The 15,124-nt window shown below is 42.2% G+C and overlaps 1 protein-coding gene across 2 annotated transcripts in view; it reads right to left on the bottom strand.

Annotated features, from left to right (window-relative positions):
• Nucleotides 1-6,939: 6,939 nt before the first annotated feature.
• atrn (attractin) overlaps nucleotides 6,940-15,124 on the bottom strand; it is a 166,234-nt gene continuing 158,049 nt past the window's right edge. For both annotated transcript variants that reach the window (XM_084043855.1, XM_084043856.1), the window contains exon 29: nucleotides 6,940-12,934. In XM_084043855.1, coding sequence (XP_083899981.1) covers nucleotides 12,810-12,934 — 125 coding nt within the window. In that variant the 3' untranslated portion in view covers nucleotides 6,940-12,809. The remainder of the gene's footprint in view (nucleotides 12,935-15,124) is intronic.

Genomic DNA, 15,124 nt, shown 5'->3' with positions numbered 1-15,124 from the left:
CCCCAAAAATCAACGAACCCACCCGAAATAACCGCAAAATTTTCGCGCGCGCATGTGTCCCATGATGTCCCCCCCCACGTCATATTCCGTTCCGGCGCCCCTGAACTAAGTACATTTACTCAAGTACTATGCAAGTGTTTACAATGCACAGTACAATTTTGAGGTACTTTCACTTTACTTTCCATTTGTGTTACTTCTACTCCACTACAATTACTGCATATGACAGCTTTAGTTACTTTGCAGATTTGATTATTAATACAAAACCTACAGTAAGTAACCACACACAGCCGATCTACAATGTGATGCGTTATGAGCTTGTAGATCTGCTACTTTCTGAAAATTTTAGTACTTTTACTTTGGTACTCAAAGTATATTTTGATGTTAAAACGTTTTTACATTTCAAGCTCCAAAACTACTACCCCCACACACACACCCCATACTCCACCATACTCCATGGTGTCAAAATGAGAAAGGGTGGCCAAACACAGGAAAGGGGTGAGGTCTGGGGCAGAGAATGAGTGCACTGACCTTGACATGAAAACGTTTGAGAATCACTGTTCTAGACAACTGTGTGCTTCCAATTGTGTTTGTGGCAACAGTTTGCAGAAGGCCATAGTTTCAGAATGACAATCCTCCCCGTGCCCCTGTACGTCCACACATACAGAAATGGTTTTCTGAAATGACTGAGTTAGAACCTGATTGGCCTGCACAGAGCCCTGACCTTAAACCTATCAAACACCTTTGGAATGAATTGGAACACCAAATGCCAGCCAGGCCTAATCGCCCAACATCAGTGTCTGACCTCATTGGCATTTATATGGAGTTGCCCCCCCCTTTTTTTTTCCTACTATAACATTCTCCACTATTCTGGGTTGGCTTTTCACAAGTTAGAACATTGCTGCTGCAATTTGCTTCCATTCAGCCACAAGAGCATTAAATGGGGTTGGACACTTCATGTTGGGCGATTAGACCTGGCTCCAATTCATTCCAAAGGTTTTTGATAGGGTTAAGGTCAAGGCTCTGGGAGGAAACAGTCTTCCACAAACTGGAAGCACACATTTTGTCAAAGGAGCTGGGGGAAGAGTTTATGTTTTCTGTCTGTCTGTGTTTGTTTATGTTTGTTTGTGAGTCCGCGGCTAACAACACATTACTCAACACAACAATTTACTACACTGATCAGCAATACATTTATTGTGCATTCTACCATAGGGAACATAATATGTTCCCTAGTGGCTCCCCAATGAAATGGTCAGGGTCTATATTATAGGCCCTGACCATTTCCATTTCCATGTACTTATCTTTTCTGCCGTTTTGACTTTCTCACCAAAAATGCTACAGATCTCTGGAGTCATGTGATGAAAATGTATCATACAGATATTTGATATTCCATACTGAAAAATCATGAAGGCATCACCAATCAACCCAAACCAGAATGTACCAGAACATAACCCAGCAGCTGACCAGCACAATAAAATCACATATACCATTTGATCAAAGATCATCAGGATCAATAATCGCGATTATTAATTGTGAGTGATTACAATATTAAGCAAACATAATCAGTTGTAGCCATGATCGTCCAGTCCTAGAAAGAATACAGCAAAAAGACCTTGTTATGCTAAATCTTCAGATCCAGATAGTATTTTTAATTCATTTCTACTGTCTTGACATCCCACTGAGATCACATTAAGCAATGTGACGTGTTTCCAGCAGCTACATAAGGTATAGAACACATTTAAATGTCAAGTCCTGTTTAGAAAAGAAAGAAGAAAAACATTTCATAAGTAGAGAGTAATATGATTCAAAATGTTGAATAACTCTTATTAATCTTCTTGAGGGGCAATATTGCTATGGAAATAAAGCACCCGCATCCAACTGACAAACAAATCTCCTTCTAAAAGTTTCCAGCTTCAGTACATTTCTGTAGTAAAAGATTCTTTGTCCATTTTGTCCATACTGTTATAAAATAAATAAAATAATCATTTTACATCATTGCCTCAAGGTGCCTTTGCATTCTGAAGTCAATAAGTGGGTTCATAAGGCATCATCTACTTACACAATAGACCTTGCTCTAATGACGAATACGGTTGAAGAGTTGTGGAGATTCTAGGGCCAATTCTAGAATCCGTCCGGGTAGCCGTTGGTAGAGCTCTCGCCTTTGGATCACACAGTCATAATTTTAATCCGGGGGCAGGGCCAACTCAGTGTATGAGTGGTGCAGCAAGTCATGTGGTAAGTAGGCTGCACTAGCCTTCCTGCTTTCGTGTATAGAGGGGCGGGTTTAAAATCAGCGCGGAGAGAATGTGCATGATCCCATTGGTTCACCGATCTGTCCGTCAGCCCCCGCCCCCGTCAACACAACATTACGAGCGACGCCCACTGCACTCTGGTTGGTTGGGGAAATGAAACACTTCCCATACCGGGTACACCGACGCGCTGGTCCAGGCTTTTAATTTTTAGCAAAACTAAACAATAAAAGCCTGGAGATCGAGGCTATGTGGTAAGTAAACTGGGACCTGATGGTACTGTAGGTGTGGTGCTCCATCTCAGCAATCCATCTCCCAGGGGTCTAGTGCATTGTGATACAGGGATAAACTCCTGCGTTCTCGGCTGATACCGACAATAAGCCTCTCCAACTTACTTACTTAGTTAGGAGGTCAGATTCTAGGGCCATGTTTAATTAATTTGGTTTCATACAGTAAATCTATTCAGTGATGCAAGTTTCCATAACAAACTAGAACTCTCAGCATCACCTTTGCGTGTTGGTGGTCCATTCCATGGGTGCTCTCGCAGCAAAACGATAAAAAGGATAATTATCTCACCACTCAACAGCAAGCTAAGTTCTAAGTTCAACCAAATTCAACTTTGACCCCTTCTGCCGCTGACCTTTCAATGCGCAGCTAATAGTGAGAGTGGGAAAGGTCCCACCCAAGGTTCAGAATGAATTGTCCCCCCCCCCCCCCCCACCCCGGATTGTGGCAGTCATTTAAATAAAATAAAAAGGAAGCGGTGCCTTTGGGGCGGGGCTTAACTCATTTCAGTTCGTCCCTATTGGTGGTCTGAGTCCACTTACCAAATTTGTACTTGGTAGCATGCTGCAAACTGGAATGATGGCTGTTTAAAGCCCAGCCAATGGGCAGACAGAGGGGGCGGGGCTTAAGTAATTACAGTTTGTCCCTATTGGTGGTTTTAGTCCATGTACAAAATTTGTACTCCGTAGCATGCTGCGAACTTGAGTTATGGCTGTTTAAAGGCCAGCCAATGGGAAGACATAGGGGGCGGGGCTTCAGCAATTCATGCTCGTCCCTATTGGTGGTCCAAGTCCCCATACCAAATTTGGACTTATAGCTGTTATAGCTATAGCTATAGTTATAGCTGTTTAAAATCCCGTGCTCATACGGGCGGACGGACATAACATACGCTGGGGGTCCCTGGACCCCTCTTTGATAACTTCAGCAATTCATGCTCGTCCCTATTGGTGGTCTAAGTCCACATACCAAATTTGGACTTGGTGCCATGCTGCAAACTGGAGTTATAGCTGTTTAAAATCCCGTGCTCATCCCGTGCTCATACTGGCGGACGGACATAACATACGCTGGGGGTCCCTGGAACCCTCTTTGATAACTTCAGCAATTCATGCTCGTCCCTATTGGTGGTCTAAGTCCACATACCAAATTTGGACTTGGTGGCATGCTGCAAACTGGAGTTATAGCTGTTTAAAATCCCGTGCTCATAAGGGCGGACGGACATAACATACGCTGGGGGTCCCTGGACCCCTCTTTGATAACCAGTGGCACGTGTGGCCAATGAGAGGAGAGATGGCATAGGCAATCTCCAAGTCCGTGTGTGTGTGTGTGTGTGTGTGTGCGTGTGTTTGTATGTGTTGCTTCTTTGCCGTGCTCATCCCGTGCTCATACGGACATACTGTAACATACGGACACTCATACGGACAGAGTCAAACGTAGAGCGGTTGGCACCGCTAAAAACAACAACAACACTCACTACTGATATTGCTGCCTATTTCACTACGTTAGCCAGGATGATATTAACACATTTTTATTCATTTTCCTGCCACTTCACTCTCTGCTTGCTCTTTCCCTGTATGAAGTGCTGCCAGATTGAGTCAAAACCCAGCCAATTATCATTGCAAACTAATGCTGCAATGCTGCTGATGATTTTACTGCATAACCTTTGTTCAGCAAATTTACAGTATGACAGAGTAAACCTACCAACGTTATGACAGCTTCCTACAAAACCAGCAAATCAAAGCTAGGATGATCTTTGTTCTAGACTGGGTGCCAGAAACAATAAAACTAAAACATTTGTGACAACAGGAATATACATCTGAATATCCTATACAAAAGTATGTTCAATTATAATTTGATGTTGGAAGCATCAATTGAAGAAGAGGCAGAGGAAGGAGGTGTCAAATTGCCTGCCTTGCCATAATGGGTGAAAGAAGCGAGAGGCTCATTATCACGCAACTGTTACCAATGAACGCTGCACTGCCTGTCAGAGTGATCAGGAGGGATTTAGTCAGAGACTGAGATTCAAAGGCCAACACCTAATCATCTCTGAACCATATTTGAGAACCTCCTGAGGCAGGAGATGGATGTAAAGAGGATAACAGAGATGGAGAAAGGGTGCAGGGAAAGTGACGAAGAGAGGGCGGGAGGAGTAACAACGGTACAGGTAGCTAAAGAGATCAGAGGATCGAGGGGAGGCAAGAGGTGGGGGGCAGTGTGTGGGTGAGAGAGAGAGAGAGAGAGAGAGAGAGAGAGAGGGGGGGAGGGTAAAAGGAATAGTGACAGAGATTGGTGAAAGAGATTAAGAGTGAGGAGGCGGTGTTGTGGGAGAGGATCAAATAATTTAGGACGAGGGAAGAGGAGAAGAGGTAGTGAGACCAAAAAAGGTGGTATGAAAGAGAAAAAAAGACTGAAGGAAGCTGAGGGAGGGAGAGAGACAAAGAGAAGCAGAGAAGAAATAAATATAAGAGAACATGCTTTAGAAAATATACAAAAAATAGTAAATAGAGAAACACCACAACATGAAACCTCTCCTGTGAAAAAAGATACTGTCGGGAAAAACGATAAACCTCACCTGAGGACAGACTTGAGTAAAACAAAGATTTGCAAATATGCTCTGAAAATAGTTTTATCCAGCTCTGGAGTGCAGCATCCTGATGCAGTATCTGCTTCCCACTGGCACTATGAATACAGAATAGCATTTTTAAGCCGGCTATGGATGGCTGTCAGTCAATCTGTCCATCGGTCCATCCACCACTTTTGGCCCAAACAGATCTCCAAAACTACTGGCATGATTACAATGTAATTTGCTCTGCATCATCATGCTCTCCAGTGGATGGCCCGGACAGGGGCGAAACATGGTATCCGGCCTGTCCGGCCTGGCAGAGACAATAAATCATCTCAAACGAGTGAGAGAGACACAGTGAGAGACCCAGATAGCAACATATGAGTGAATCAGTGTTGAAATATGGTTAGGCAGAAATATTGAATCCAACATTGAAATTATATAAAGCGCTAAATGTTCTACATGCACATTTTAGTTCATTTGATATATAATCAATGTTAAGGAATCAATATTGATTCAACCATCATCTAAATCAGTGGTAACCAACCAGGTCAATCATGATCGACACATCGATCTTCAAATCCGTCACAGTCGATCCCAACAATACAAACTTAGATTTGTGTATTGCACGGCCATTCATTTCAATGAAAGTTAGCCGACGCTGAGGCTCTGGCATGAAGCCCAGTCTCTGTTTGTAGACTTCCTGTGAGCCAATCAGATCTCAGTAAAAACGTAGATTAGTCCAAAGAGGCACGCTGGGCAAGACCTAGCCGGTTGAGTGTCTAAACGGAAGTACCGGAATTTGGCGGAAGTACCGCCCAAGGAAATGACTTTGACGCTTTGCAAATCTGTGTTATGATTGGTTGAAAAAGATTGTTTCCGGGGGAAATACGTACGACGGAAGTCCCGCCCCTATATCTCTCTGAATTAGGTCGTGACCAGGCTTTTCTCTTCGCAGATGAGTAAGGAAGCCAACTTTGGAAGCCAACCATGATGGAATATGAAAAATTGGACAGATACATCCTGATCACATGACTATCGAGACAATGTGTACCGATGTACGTGAAGTTTGGACAAACACTATTGGAGAAATATAAAAATATGTTTAGTAAAAATCGGCCTCCTGGTGGTGCTATAACAGGCCGATGAGAAACATTTGGGGCAGAGGTTCTTCCTTGGACTCCAGGGAGTGTGCATGCAAAGTTTCACACCAATTGATTAGCTTTTCAGACGGACACATGGATGGACAGGGGTGAAAACAGTTTCCGGCCAGCCTGGCGGAGACAACAAAAAACATTCAACAGTTTTGTGTTTTCACATTTAATAATAGACAAAAATGTTCTGTCATTCTTTTATGTACATCTGTAATTACAAGTTCAGTAAGCTATTATCCTCAAGTTTTACGCGCAAGTTTCATCAGCTTCTAGTAATGCTTGTTCGTCTTTACATTGCTGTCTCACATACAAAATATGCTATGTACTGTACTCACATTTTAAAAGCCTTGAGAGTTTTGCCATAAATGATTTTTTAAACCATTCAACAAATGTCATTCACAATACTTTCTCATTATTTACAAAAACAAAAAAGATCATAGCTGCTAAATTATACATATTAACAAACTACTTCCTCATATATATATATATATATATATATATATATATATATATATATATATATATATATATATATATATATATATATATATATATATATATATATACACACACACACACACACACATATGTATATATATATATATATATACACATATATACACACACACACACATATATATACATATATATATATATATATATATATATATATATATATATATATATATATATATATATATATATATATAATGCCGCTATACAAAGAGACAGAGAGAAAGAAAGAGGATGACAATTGACCTCACAGTGGCCCTATTCCAGTGTTCAGATCTGTATCAAACTATGGAAAAGTGTTTTATGTACTCCATATTAAAGATCATGTTTCGTGCTCAGTGAAAAACACAAATTTACATTTTACACTTTTGTAAATACATTTCCATTTAAAATACTTTTCCATTCTGTGTAAATGCTCAACAAATAGCTTGCTTACATAGTTTTAGGGAGATTTACACACTGTTCTTACAGTATAGTGTTTTTGGGTAGGTACTGTAATTGCCCACATTCATACAGCTGCCAATGCAACGTTCTCCTTACATCATACATACATCCTGTTGGGGTAGGGCCCCCACCACTCACAAGTATGACATAAGAGCAAAATGGCTGCCATGTGAATATGATCAATACGCAACTTAATAAGATGGAATAAAGCCATTGTAAAATAAAAGTGCCACCAAAGAGAGTTTGAGGCTTGGAGACCAGGGGTGGATTAAGGGAATTGCCCCTTGGTTACGATGGCACTGTTGGGAAGGTACGGAGCAGAAAGCTGGGGTGGGCTGACCTGGGCAAAAAACAATTCACAAGTAATATGTTGTATGTGCCAAATGGGTGGGGTTTGCCATGTCAGATGATGCACCCAAATGCATAGACTATCACAATTGTAAAGTCAGTTGAGTTTCTTGAATGGTCGTTGAACTGAGTTTTCTTGATGAATAAAGCCCACTCGCAGTATAACCATGTTAAAATGGATGTCTGAATGACTTGAAAATACTGTTGACCCAGTTATGCTTGACCATACCACCTGGCATTGATGTTCATGCTTTGCCCGAGTGGAGGTGTGAATGTTGTGGTCCCCAGTCTCAGGGCAGACAGAGGGCTGTGTAGTTACTGAGCACAGATGCCTTACAAAGTAGAAGTGAGACGGACTAACACACATTTTGTCTTCTGTCCCATGGAAAGAAGGTAGATAAGTGGAAGTGGAAACATAAACCCAGGTCATGACCTTTGATACAGAGAGCAAATTAATTACTGTGTAAGTCTGGGGGTTCAGTGTCTTGTTTGAGCACACTTTGACAAGCTTCTGTCAAATCCATAACCTTTGGTTATGGGCAGGCCTCTTTACCCAAAGGGCGATGCTCTCTTCATGTGAATAGGGGTCAGTTTAAACATACATTTTCAGGCTGGTTTATGGATTGGTGACAGCCTTTTGTCACAACCGTACATTCATTTACAGAGAACAATCGTTACCCTTTATGGAATTAATTCTACAGTACATTTGTATCAGCTGTAAAACAGGGTCCTTCAAGGAAAAAAATATTTGTATATGAAATGCTTGATTCCAAAACAATGTTAAAAAAATAATAAAGTAAAATCTCCTTTGATAAGGTGATTGCTGGCATGAGAGGAAAACTTGCAATTGCATAATATGTTGATTAAATATTGAACTTATTGAATATTGTTGAGTTTTTCACAATCTGAAGCTCTCTCCCTAGTCACATTTTAAAGGTTGTAATCATCTGTGCTTTTGTTATATTTTGAACAGTCACAATGTCCCCCCCAACAAAAATATGTTGGGTGAAACCCCTGACATAGTGTTCTAGTGAGTTTTTGCAGGCTAACCCAGAAATTATTTCTGGCATGGGTTCATAGCAGATTTCCCATTTTGGATAAATTAAGAAAAATAGCTCTGTAGCAAACAAAGGCTTAAGATATTCACATTTTGTTCAACAATGAGCCAAACGCAATTTATATAATTTAAAAAAGAATATAACAGCTTCATGTCTGAGATATTAAAGGGAGGAATTAATGTTGTGGAACACAATGTTAACCTCTCTTAAGCATATGTTAACCACATACCTTTTTTCTGGATAATTCAAAAACTAACAAACATTGGTGAAGGAACCCATTGCTAACAAATTGTTACAAATCATAGTGTTTGAACTTGCTGGGAGTGGGGTTTACTGCAATAGGATAGTTAGTGCTGGATAAGATGACAATCCCAGAAGCATCCTAATTTTTTTCACAGCAACATATAATCTTTGATGTGATTAGCTAAACGTTGCTAAACACTATTCCTTGTGTTATGTGTCAAGCTATGTCCATCTTGTACACCAAGCAGGTTAAAACTAATCCCTGGAGTTGATTGCAAAAGCAATTTGACTTGAAAGATTGAAGACAGTACAATCATCAGAAGGGCAATAAACCTATTATTAACCTAAGTATCCCAAAAGCACTTCATCATCATTGTTCAAATCTGTAGACAAACTTATCCAGTCACAGTCAAAAAATCCCCAGCATTTGTCTGGTGGTAAATCTTCCACACTGATCTCCACAGAAGTGACAGAATTGAAGACAGAAGTCTTAAAAACTGCAAACCTTGGTCTGACTTAAATGACAAAGATGTTTTTTGTTTTTTTTACATGTCTAGATGTAAGGAAGTACACGGAGTGGATGAGAAGTACTTACACTGCGCAGGTCTGACAACAGCCTTGTGAAGTAATGTCGTATCAACACCATTCAAAGGCCATTACAAACACCCTCAAACTGCTATAATTACAGAATGTCAGCTTTGTTCATGCTTTATGCCCTGGCCTTTTCTTCAGTGCTAGAAATGTGCCCTTTAACAAGGAATGCGAACAGTTCCAATAGGCTGAACGCGTACAAAGACTAGGAACTGAGTAGGATGGTTTTTTTTAGGGCGAGAACGCTTGTTGTTAAAACTTGTATTAGTCGTGCGAGGGCGGGGAGTTAATAGCTTGTGCGGGGTTTGTGAACAGAAGCGGAAATTGTACAGGAATATGCCCTGCCATTAGAAGAGTGCAGGAGCAGCCTGCTGAATACTGGCGCAGTACACAACCAGTGACACTGCTACAGGGCAACTGTCATGGATGTAAAAAGAAAAAATAGAAAATGTTAACTGATTTAAGCCTTGTTCCATTATTTAGCAAATTATTATAGCTAGAGGGGATGGGAGTTCGAGTGGAAAAGTAAAAGAAAAACAATGTAATGTTGGTACTGTTAACTTAAAAAAACAAAACAACAAAAACAGACCTGAGACCTGACAAAGCAAAGTTAACATCCTTTAACGGATGCTGCTGCTCTACACTTTCGCAACTCCCAACGCTCTTTACAACACTGGGAATTTCTTCTGAGATTTCAAAGGAGTGGCTCTGCTTTAAATAAAGCATCTCTGGGACATTATTTTGCCTTTTCTTCAATGTGCCTGAATTTGCCTTGTGTTCTTCATTCCGGGTCTTAAATCTGTCTTTTTTCTCTATAGCCACTAACAAAAAAAAATGGGGTAGCCGATTTAAGATAAGGGTGGTGCACGGACAGGTAGAAGTGATAAAAGAGGTGGGAAAAAAAGAAAAGAAAAACGTCTAGGAATTGAACACACACAGAACAGGACATAATGGAGGAACCCCAGGAGACAAGGCCAGGAGATTCTGAGATAATTCCTGGAGGTAATTCAGTGAAAAAGCGAGGCTCTATTTTTTCTTTACCCTGCAGTGTACCGCGGGATGACTGTGCGTGTGAACAGCTCCGTTTCACAAAGGCGCCAATATGATGAGAGGAACTCCTGCGTCAACCTCCTTTATCACACAGTTGAGTGTCACTCTGGTGACGTCTATGCTAGCACACTGCTATTGTCCAAGTCGTTTTACCCCATGTGCTTGTTGTTGTATTGTTGGTGCTATAAGTCTCCATTGCAGCATCGGCAATAGCAGCGCAGACACCACGGAAACTAAGTGCAGAGGGTAATTGGGCAGCCTCAGAGAGCTTGAGGAGCAATTGGCACTGAACACACTGGTTGATGAACATGCGTAGCCTTCGGGAACAGAGAGAGGCAATTAGAGGCCATGGATTTCTCAGGCAAATATCTCAGAGGTTTCAATATCTCCCTTTACTGTAACCTCACTGTCACTCTTCCTCCCTTCCTCCCTCCCTCCCTCCCTCCCATGGGCCCTTCAGAACTGTGGCCCCAGATCTCCTCTAATGCAGATCAGACTAATCGTTCCAGCCAATCCCGTGTCTATAGATCTATACTCCGGCTGTTCCAGGAGCACGACGCAACCCACAGCAATGCCAATGGGACGATCGTTAAGTACCAATACCAATAGGGTTCTCTGTGTGTGTGTGGGTGTGTGTGTGTGTGTGTGTGTGTGTGTGTGTGTGTGTGTGTGTGTGTGTGTGTGTGTGTGTGTGTGTGTGTGTGTGTGTGCTTTTGTTGTGGCTCAGAAGAGTTAATTAGCTAGAAAAGTTTGAATGAGTGCCGGGTTGCCATCTAGCTAGAGTGCAGATGACATGTGTGCCAGGCTGCAATTCCCTGTGTGCACTATTCTGCGCACACCCACTATGGCCGATAAGTTAGAACAGCCAGGCAAGTAGCCAGCCGGACGACGTGGGCAGAGAGGCCGACTTAAAAACAGATAAGAAAGAGAAAGTGAGAAACCAAGAGAAAGCAAAGTGTTGAGGGGCCCATTAGAAAAAAAATGGCAGAGATGCTAGAAACAGAAAAAAAGAAGCCAGCCATGGGCAGATGGGATGGGACAGATAGACAAACAGAGACAGAAAGCTGTAGACAAGCTGTGAAGACAACACCAGTTAATAGAGAAAGTGTGTGGTGGAAATCACAGAGAGGCCTATTAGAAATGTCACAGAGTCTTTAGATAAGGTCTTGGCTGACACTCTACAGTAAATCCTCATTAAGGGGAAGACTGAACATGCTAGTTTAGTTAAGCGTGGAGGCCAAACGGTACAGAGCTGCACTGGTGACATGGGACTTCAGCGCTCATCCAGAACCGACAGCCACTGCCCGACAAGAAGCGACAACGTAGGAGTATGTAGGAGAGGAGAGGGTGTTGAAAGGATTGGAACTCTGTGTTGTGTGTTTGTGCCTGTCTGTGTACAAGTAGTACACAACCGAACAAACAAGATTATATGCTCAATTTGTTCCTGTCTTTAGAAAGGGGTATGGGGGGGTGTTCAGAGAGTTGAGGAGCAGAAGATGTGTGTGTGTGTGTGTGTGTCTGTCTGTCTGTTTATGTATGTGTGTGTGCGTGCATTAGGCTCTAATTGAACAAATAAGACCTTATTCAGTTAGTTTCAATATTTAAAAAAAAATTATAATAAAAGAACAAATAAGTACAGCAACAATAATAACTTAAGTACAACATGACCGACTGAACAGGGGTTTTGTTGCAGAGTCTCTTGATAAAAAAAAGAAGAAAAAAAAAGAAATACACCTACGTGATGAGGATCTCTTTCTAGCAGCAAGCCGTGGCCGCCTCGAACACTAAACGAGGCGGGTATCGGACAAAGGTTTGGGATGTTTTTTGTTTTTTTCACTTCCTCAGTAGGGTGGAGGATGGAGGCTGGGAGAGCCCCCTCTTCCTCTTCCTCCACCTCCACCACCCTCATCCCTCCTGTCTCTCCCTCCCTTTATCCAGTTTCTTGTCAGTTTCAGGGGACCTCGGGGTTCCCCAAGTGAAGGAAGAAGGGGGGGAGTGGAGGGGGGGGGGGGAGGCCAAGTCGAGTCTTCAGTCCACCTAGACGACAGCCAGGCCCCCTCCCCTCAATCGCTCTCTCCACCTGACTGTTCCAGTTCCATGTCCCAGCATGCACCTCTCCCCTGCACGGCTCTGGAGGGCTGGGGGAGTGTGTGTGTGTGTGTGTGTGTGTGTGTGTGTGTGTGTGGGGGGGGGGGGGGGTCTCTGAAAGGGAGCGGAGGCCGAAGCAGGGGAGGAAAGGAGGCCGAGGTTGATGTGAGGCTTTTTGTTAGGGGCGGAGACTGTAAGGAGGCGCAGGGGGAGGTGAGGAAGGGCGTGGTCAGATACAGGTGGCGGGCTGTGCGCTGGGCTGCTGCTTGCGGCTCCGCAGGCCTCCCGATTTCTCCTTGTAGCCCACACACATCTGCTGAGAGACATCCACCAGAGCACTGGCCACAGCAAGACCTACCCCCACACACACACACACACACACACACACACACACACACACACACACACACACACTTTAGTTTATACATTCTTTAAGGTATACAGTATGTTATGTTACAGAACCTAAGCACATACATTTGGCCATCAATGGATGCCACGGCTGCTACGGGAATCCAAACTACAACCTTTCAATTTATGGGACGCTATTCTGAACAACAAGTTTTGTCTCTTTCATGCACGCTGAAAACACTGTCTGCTTGGGGAGGCTCTTTCTGCATCATAACCAGTCACAAATATGCATATTCATGCTCCCACACGTCTGGACATACACAAGCAAAGCGTGCACATTCTCCAAATGCATTTGATCGTCAACTTATGAGATGCTTCATTACCGCCAGTTAATGCACTACACGCTGTGAACTTCCAGAGAGCAAACTTGCGTTCACCTTCATCTCTGATGCAGGCTGTGTTTACCCTGCGCCAACATCTATGGCCTATACCAATCAGCGAAAACACGTAGAAATCCCTGAGGGAACGACTGCGGATAAAATCACATCCTGCGCTAATCGTACAGCCCAACACGTCTTCAGCGTTCCATGTTCAGACCATTAGCCCACTCCTTGATCTGAAGACGTGAGGGAGAGTAGATCAAAGCTGCCGAACGAGGCCCAGATGCTAATCTGAGAACTGCCTCCTCTCGGCTATTTGGAAGCACCTGTTTCTGCCAGCGGACATTTTGAAAACAGTAAACAGATGTAGGGTCAAGGTTGAGGTGACCGGAGGAGCTGAACAATAATGAGGCTGATGAGAAAACTTGTTGTAAGTGCTAGTGTGTGTATGCTAGTGTATGTTTACTGCATACTGTGCATGTGTATGTGTGTATGTGTGCATGTGTATGTGTGAATGTTCTAGCTTGTGTGATTGTGCATACTATTGTATACTGTATATTTCTGTGGATGAATGTCTATGAATATGTTTATGTAGACAAGTGGTTCTCAACATGAGGTCCGGGGACCCCCAGGGGTCCTTGGGCGGTTCCAGGGAGTCCCCAGCAAAATTTGTTCATCTAGTCACTTTATCCACGTTTTACACTTTGGCAATTCAAAAATATTTTTGAAAAACTTTTTAAAAACTTTTTTTAAACACAAATCTTCTCCTCTGGGGGTCCCTGGCACAAAATATTTTCAAATGCGGGTCCTTGACATGAAAATGTTTGAGAAGCACTGATGTTCAAGTGTGTACTTATGGAGCAAAGTAAAATGTGGGTCAATAGATTGCACAAGACACTGCAGGATGCCGCTATATTTTGAGCACGTCCTCAGATGACACAAAGAAATCGCTAGGGGCGCTCGTGTTTGATGTTTGCCTTAATCTTAAAACTGACTAGAGGTGCAACAATTAATCTAACTAATCAATTTAACGGATTATATAAAATAAACATAAAACAAAAATCATGTCATGATGTGACATGTGAGCGTATAGATCTGTTATTATTATTCATATGTCATGAAAAACTGGAGGCTTTACTTTAGAAAAGCGACTGAATAAAATGATACACATACTGTAAGCACATTACTGTGTTTTATTGATAATTGTGCTACATTGCGATTCAGTCCCCACATTTAATTCCACTGTGTCCCAGCATGTCATTGCTATTGGATTGACCATACGGTATGCTAATGAATCTCTAGCGGCGTAGAGATACAGTAATTGATCATAGGCTAGTGATCATTTAACCAGCAATACAGTACCTGTGTGTGCTGCCTCGATTAAACACATCAATGAAAAGTGTAATCATTGATGAATTCAAACAAGAATGGACTAAAATAACATATCCTATATGTAAATGGAAAAGTTCTGGAGGGAAGGAGACAGAATAAGTTCTAAACTTAGTTTTAGATAGTTACTTTAGGATGAATCTGTAATGCTATAGAAATGTAGGACAGAGTCTACTCAAATGTTTAAAAGTAGGCTATAACTCGCTCACCTTTTGTGTGCAAATCACCCACAGACAGACAGAAGGACTATTGGGAGGTATAGTATATTGCCAAAACATACAGTACCTTAGGATAACTGCTGTAAATGTTTAATCGTTGATAGATTGTATTGTTGCTCATTATTTTCATGACATATGACACTTAGCTCTATCTGTGACCTCCCGGGCCGCTACGCTGTAGCTCCCAGACTCAGTCACATAAGAATTGC

Source organism: Gymnoscopelus microlampas (assembly GCF_963454915.1).
Source record: "Gymnoscopelus microlampas genome assembly, chromosome: 20".
In the NCBI taxonomy this organism is placed as follows: Eukaryota; Metazoa; Chordata; class Actinopteri; order Myctophiformes; family Myctophidae; genus Gymnoscopelus; species Gymnoscopelus microlampas.
Note: the sequence above shows the minus strand (reverse complement) of the source record. Positions and strands in the feature narration are given on the sequence as shown.